This window comes from Marmota marmota, unplaced genomic scaffold (assembly GCF_001458135.2).
Source record: "Marmota marmota marmota unplaced genomic scaffold, marMar, whole genome shotgun sequence".
Classification (NCBI taxonomy): domain Eukaryota; kingdom Metazoa; phylum Chordata; class Mammalia; order Rodentia; family Sciuridae; genus Marmota; species Marmota marmota.
Window position 1 is genome coordinate 8,047,120 of NW_026000261.1, and position 7,606 is coordinate 8,054,725.

The window sequence follows — 7,606 nt, forward strand, 5'->3', positions numbered from 1 at the left end:
GGCAGTTAACCACTGAGCCATATCCCCAGCCTTTTTTATTTTTGATTTTGAGACATGGTCTTGCTAAATTGCTTAGGGCCTACCTAAATTTTTGAGGCTGGCTTTGAAGTTGAGCCGCTGGGATTACTGGTGTTCACCTATTTTAATGCACCCATGTCAATTTCATTGAAATAGTCACAGACTTGAAAACTTCAAATTTAGTCAGGCTCAGTGGTGCATGCCTGTAGTTCCAGAGACTCAGGAGGCTGAGACAGGAGGATCACGAGTTCAAAGCCAGCTTCAGCAAGGGTGAGGCGCTAAGCAACTCAGTGAGAACTTGTCTCTAAATAAAATACAAAGTAGGGCTGGGACAAGGCTCAGTGGTTGAGTGCCCCTGAGTTCAATTCCTGGTACAAACAAAACAAAACAAAACAAAACAAAACAAAAAACCTTGGAATTTACTGGATTAACAGCATACAGTTAAACACATGGCAGAGCTGGAATCTGAACCTAGATATATTTGACTACAAACCAAAACACTATCCTGTCCCTGTATATGGTCCACAGAAACCCCAAACATAACATGTCCAAAGCCAAACTCATTTCTCCGAAATCCCACCTGACTGATGTTTTCCCTACTAGGTTCTCTTATTTAAGGGCACTACTGTGTACCAAATTGCTGAAGCCAAGTATCTTGGAATAATCTTAGACTTTCTCTCATCACCTCCTTTTCCCCTACCTCCACCAACCTCTCTCTTCCAATCCCCACTTTCTTTTAAAAAATCCATCCCATCTTCCTACTATGGCTTTAGGTTAGCCTGACAGCACTTCCTTGCTATATTATTATAATGGCTTCCCAACTTGTCCATCTGCTTCCATTCTTGTTTTTTGATTTATCTAAGCCAAATGTTTATGGGCCCAGTGCCCATGTGGAGATGAATAACACCTCATTTATCCAGAGGTCAGTCTTTCAGTTGATTCTGTCTTTTATTTATTTTGGAACTGGGGATTGAACCCAGAGGAGCTTTACCACTGAGCCACATCCCCATCCCTTTTTATTTATTTATTTTTTATTTTGAGACAGGGTCTTGCTAGGTTGCTTAGGGCCTCATTAATTTGTTGAGGCTGGCTTTGAACTTGAAATTCTCTTCCCCCAGCTTCTCAAACTGCTGGGATTACAGACATGTGCCACTGCATCCAGCTCAATCACCTATGAGGAAAGGTGTAAGGAAACCCCAAATAGCAATTCCAAACCCATATTAGGCTGAGTTTGTCATTCGGTGGTTTATTGGCTTCCTATTTAAAATGAAGTTCGCTAGCTTAGTTTATGATTTTTTTTATAGTCTGCAGCAGATTTAGAAGCAGTAAACTTCAGTGTTTAAGTACTGCTAGTGAATAGCCATTCAAAGCTTCGCTAAGAATCTTGAAGCAGCAACATCTGATCACCAAGTAGCTAATGCAAAATCCAGAATCACAAACCCTGTGCAAGACCTGCTGAATCAAAATGTACATTTTAATAAGGTCCCTAGGTAATTTGTAGGAACACTAAAGTTTTAGATGCACTGAGTTAAAGCAAATTAGAAAATCAAGCTCCAACAAATTGTGGGTAATAATCATGTTTCCAATAAGACCCACATAGGCATTGTAAAAAATAAGCTGTTAAGAAATTTTAGATGACTGAATTGCTTTTTTAAAAAAGTTGTATCAGGAAATGTTCATGAAAGTTCTACAAGGCATTGGTTATGACCTGGGATATCAGTTGGAAACAGCTAGAAAGGGAAATTGACACTAAACATCCATACCAAATCCTGTTTATAATATTCTCTAGCTATTAAAATTCATAGGTGTACCTATGGGTGTCTCACATTCATGAGATTGGTTTACATAGAAAAAAGTTGAGAACTAGTAAGTGTTTCTTGACCTTTTAACCAAATTAACTGTGATATTAGGGGCTAATGAATATCTCTGGAGGTCAAAGTGCCCACCATAATAATGAATTTTTTACTCTCATGCTGTATATTAATATAAATTTTAGCTGGGCATTGCAGAGCACAACTGTAATCCCAGCTGTCTGGCAGGCTGAAGCAGGAGGGTTCCAAGTTTGAGGCTAGCCTGGGCAGCTTAGTGAGACAATATCAAAATAAAAATTAAAAATAAAAGGGTTGGAGATGTAGCTTAATGGTAGGGTTCTTTGCCTAGAATATGAGAGGTCCTGGGTTTAATCCCTAGTACCACAAAAAAATTTATATTGTTTAATGTGTTTAAAATACTAAAAAGTTACTTCACATAGAAGCAATAGGCAGGGTAAAAAACTAAAAAAAAAATTATATCTTTTTAAGTTCTTTAAGATCCTTTAAGTTCTTTAAAATATTTCATAAATGAATAAAAACTAGATGTAGGGGGAATAAGGAATGCTCAAAGCATTCCAGTTGTCTCTATAAAGATACTTTTACTGTATGACCTGGAAACCATGTGTGTTTTTAAGATAACAAAACCTGAGTGAGTTCCATTAAACATACAGCTAATCAAAAAAACCCTTTCTTTTTTTTCCTTATCATGTCCAACCGCAAGAATTGTATCCTAATTAGAAAAATTAATACTCCATGTATGCATAATATGTCAAAATTTACTCTACTGTCATGTATATTTAAAACGAACAAATAAAAAACCCCATCTTTCTTAAATTGGCAATTCCCTATACAGAAAAATATTATCTAATGCCACAGGTAAAAGAATCAGCTAATACTTGGATTATTATGTGACAGTATATAATAAAAAGTCTGATGGTCAAGCTAAAGTATATCAAATGATAAAAGAGAGGTAGTAAGAAAATTCAAGGTGGCATGGATTTCTTCTACTTGCTATATACCCAAGAGAATCCAAAACACATATACACACAAAGACTTGTATGTGGATGTGCATAGTAGCAATATGTATAATGATCAGAAAGTTGGAATAATCTAACGGTTCATTTCATTAACTGATGAGTGGATAACCAAATGTGGTAAATCCATGTAATGGAAGATTATTCAGCAATGAAAACAAACATATTACTGATATATGCTACAACATGGAGGAACCTCAAAACCATTATGCCAATGGGATGCCAGTCACAAAAGGCCACATATTGTATGATTCTATTTATATGAAATGTCCAGAATAGGCAAATCTATTGAGAACAGAAGTCTCTCACGAGTCACAGAATTGGTGATTGATTGTGTGGGGCTCCAGCCTGGGAGCAGGTATTGACTGCAAATAGGCATTTTGGAACTTGGGACAATGGAATCTTTAAAAACTGGATTGTTGGGCTGGGGATGTGGCTCAAGCGGCAGCGCGCTCGCCTAGCATGCGTGCGGCCTGGGTTCGATCCTCAGCACCACATACAAACAAAGATGTTGTGTCTGCCGAAAACTAAACAATAAATATTTTAAAAAAAATTAAAAAAAAAACTGGATTGTGATAAGAGTTGTATAACTCTATGCATTTGCTAAACACATTTATAATGAGTACATTGTTATGTAGATTACATATCAATACAGCTGTTAAAATTTCAACAAGGGCAAAAATGCTCCCCCCAAAGAACCCTTATGAAACTTGAAATAAAATGAACTCTAAGTATATAGGCACACATATGCCTCTCTGGCATATTTTCATGTAAGATGTGTACATTTGGTTTGATAATCATGGTTCTGAGGTATTCCAAGCACTTATGTATTCTTCACATGTTTGACAAAAGAAAGAGATACACTTAACTCATTAACAACATCCTAATGATCACACAAAGAAAAGTTTGCAGGAAAAATTTTAAGTTACTAAAAGATTCTTGTCATGGGTAGTATAAATTAGGATTGGTATCAAGATCTTTTTTTAACATCAAATTACTATTAACTTCATTATTGACTTTGCTAATGTCTAAAAATTCATTGTTAGTTCAGTGATATTATAATTACAGCACTTACTTTCTATGTAATAAAATATGTAAATATACATTATAAGTTTTAGTTTTGGGCCATTTACATCCAACAAATTCTTCTAAAACGCAGGCATATTATATATGAAAAGTTAGTATATGATAGCTAAATTAAATACCAGACACAAACTTTTATTGGAATATTTTATTTACATTTTATATTTAAAGAGAATCAATACAAATTGGGATATATTTACAGCATTTCAAATCAGTGTACAAGAATGCAATGTTTTCATTCTACATTCAGCAAACAAAAATACATGTCTGTTCTATTTTTGTCTAAATTATGCTGGAATTTGCACTGGAAACAAAACGAAAAGAAAAGACAAGCCACACAGAATACAAATAAAGTGCATTTTTAAATAGCTCTATTTAACTTTGGTGGATGAAGCTTCAAACTTTGTATTAAGGCACCTGGAAGTCTCCCCCCCCCCATCAATTCTTTTTCAAACACCAAGAATTCACAAAAATTATAGCTACATGGACAGAATTTTTGTTTAATGTAATTTTAGCCCATTAGGCCAATGTAAACTCAATTGTCAAAGTTAACGTTGTTTGGAAAACATTTTCTATAGATTAATTTTACAGACATTTTCTGTAGACTAATTCATGCACAAGTCAATCAACAATTTTTGTGTGACTTACTGTCATTAACATTTTCAAATAGTATGGTGGTTTACATACTGTGCTTTTGAAAATGCTATAAGTTTGAGAAATAGTTATGCAATATTTCTGTAAGAAACCTCTATAATCTTGTGCCAATTGGTGTCACAATATATCAATCAATCAATCAACCAATTCAATCCACATTCTCTGATAAACTATGCTTGATACTCTCATGAAGTACATTTAGCTTAATTTTAAAAAGAAGTAAAAGTTAAAATGAATATTTTGCTTTAATTTTGCTCTATCAACTTAATGATTTTAAATAGATATTTCATGAAGTACTAGCCTAAATTTGCATTGCTTTTTACATTAAAATTCCAGATCAATATAAGCACCTGGAGGAAAAACCCTGACACATATAGCCCAAGCTAAAGTAGTATTATTTTAATTAAGATGCTATCATAAAATAAAGTGATTATAGCTACTCCACATTTTAAAAGCAATATATTTTTATAAGAAAAATTGTTATAAATGAAAAACATGATTACTTGAAGACAGGTTTGAATGTTTAAAAATGTTGCTATCATTATTTTAGTGAGAGGAAACTTGCCTATGAAAAACATTATAATGAGTTTGTGGAAAAAAGTTAATAGGTTAAATATTTTAAGCCATTTAACTATAGTATAATATTAGTCATCTCAGCACTTTCAATATCATTTTTACTTTATTAGGTTTATCCAGTTCATTTATAGTAAACTAAGTCCTGATTGGCAGTCCTGTTATTACTAAATGTTCAAATTTTCTATTTACACAGATTTTATGATTTAATCTCTCGCACAGCAGTTTCTTGATCGGGAGTTTCATCTTCTTCAAAGGTTGGGTTGTCAACATGAGGAACTACATCCACTGCCACAGAACTTGCTTCATGGTTTACCAGCTGTAGATTTTCATCTTTGAAAAGAAATGATATTTTAGGACAACCTCACCTTTCTATTAAGACAAAATTAAACATTCTTTTCCAAGGAACCTTTCTTATTTAATTCAATTATACTTTGGTTGTTACACTCGCTCTCTGCTCCTCTAGTGATTATTGATTAATGCTATGTTCTACATAAAGCATGTATATAGCATTATTATGTTGACTTATAATTATTTATTTTGATTTGTGTATCTGTGCTTAATTTATATCTAGATTATAGCCTCCTTAAGAGGAAAAGTTACATCTTTTATTTCTTTTCTACACTAAACACAACAGTTCTTAAACCTGATTGCATATTGTTAGCAATTAGGCACTACTAAAAATTATTGAATCTTTTTTTTTTTTTTTGGTGGTGATAGTGTAAATCAATCCCATTAGCTCACACATATTAGGTAAGATATTTACCACTGAACTATACCCACCAGGCATGGTGATGTACACCTGTAATCCTAGCAATTTGGGAGGCTGAAGCAGGAGGATCTCAAGTTCAAGGATGGCCTTAGCAACTTAGCAGATAAGCCTAAATTGATGGACATTCTGCAAAAAAACTGATAGGTAGTCTTTGAAAGTGTCAATGCATGAAAGACAAAAACAAGGAACCATTACAGACTGGAGATTACGGAGGTAGGAGATTAAATGTAATATAGGATCTTGGGACAGAAAAAGGACATTTGTGGGTCTGTTGAAATTTGAGTAAGGTTGGTCTGTATTTTAGGTAATAATATTTCATCCATTAACTTTCTGGATTGGATGACTATATACACTTATGTAAGATGTTAACATGTGGGGAAACTGGGCATATGAGTATTCTTCAAATGATGTTTCAAACTTTTTTTCTGTCAGCTAATCTAAAATTATTTCAAAATTAAAATAAAAAATACTTGTATTTTGGCCCCATTCTTTATAGATTCTGATTTAACTGCTCTGAGGTAGAAACTAGGCATCAGTAATGTTTAAAATATCTCCAAGTGATTCCTATGTGTAGCCAGGGTTGACAACTAGGAGTCTTACTCCATCATTCCCAAAGTGTGATCCCCGGACCAGCAGTATCAGTATCATTTGGAAACTTATTAGAAATTCACTGTCAAATACTATCCCAGGCCCACTGAGTCAGAAATTCTGGTGGTGGGCTCTTTGTTTTTAACAAGCCCTCCAGGTGACTTGATGAGTACTTAAATTTGAAGAGCAGTATTTTATTTGTTTGTTTGGAAATGGGGATTGAACCCAGAGGTACTTAACTACTGAACTACATCCTTAGCCCTTTATAATTTTTATTTTGAAACAAGGTCTCACTAAGTTGCTTAGGGTCTTGCTATGGAAACAGATAGTAGGGCCTTGCATACAAACCAAATTTATTGGGAGAGGAGTAGCAGGGATGGGCAAAGATAATGGCTCAAACTCTGTGGAATTAAGGTTGGAAATTCAGGAAAAGAATCAAGAAAAAGGATACTGAATCAATAGGAATGGACAGCAGGAAGAATCTAGGGTATCCTCAATTTCTTGTTTGGGACACCTGCATGGTTGTTACCATTATTCATTCAGGAAAGGAGTATAGGAGGAACATGGATCATTATTTCATTTGCTTTTCAAATTCTCTGCAAAAGCAGTTCAACCCATTCCCCACCCCACCCCCACAAGAACAGAACAGAACACACAAGGAGCTTGGAAATTTTTTTGAACCTCAGCATAGGTGGAATTATCGTGTTCACTCTCTTTTATCTTCACTGAATTCTGTTACCACACAATTATAGGAACACAACATCATCTGGACAAATAGACTGTAGTTCTCTATTATAGCTAGAGTAATCAATCGATTATTAAGATTCTTATGACTTATACTCAAAAATGGCTGAAGACTAGATTACAAGAAATATACGCTTTGCTTTTGCATGGTAGTATCCCTCATGACTTCTTCAGAAATGATATGTATGGCACTGATAAGCCTACAGAGGGCAAAGGTTTTTGTCAGAGGAAGCTGAAATTTTCACAAGCCATCTTTTTCTTCTACATTTATGCTAAAATTAGATTATCTCAAAATAATAATTGTGGAAAATCTTTTTTTTTTTTTTTGT

At 34.3% G+C, this 7,606-nt stretch overlaps 1 protein-coding gene across 2 annotated transcripts in view; it reads right to left on the minus strand.

Annotated features, from left to right (window-relative positions):
• Window positions 1–4,079: 4,079 nt before the first annotated feature.
• Rnf128 (ring finger protein 128) overlaps window positions 4,080–7,606 on the minus strand; it is a 94,815-nt gene continuing 91,288 nt past the window's right edge. For both annotated transcript variants that reach the window (XM_048796944.1, XM_015497938.2), the window contains exon 7: window positions 4,080–5,506. In XM_048796944.1, coding sequence (XP_048652901.1) covers window positions 5,373–5,506 — 134 coding nt within the window. In that variant the 3' untranslated portion in view covers window positions 4,080–5,372. The remainder of the gene's footprint in view (window positions 5,507–7,606) is intronic.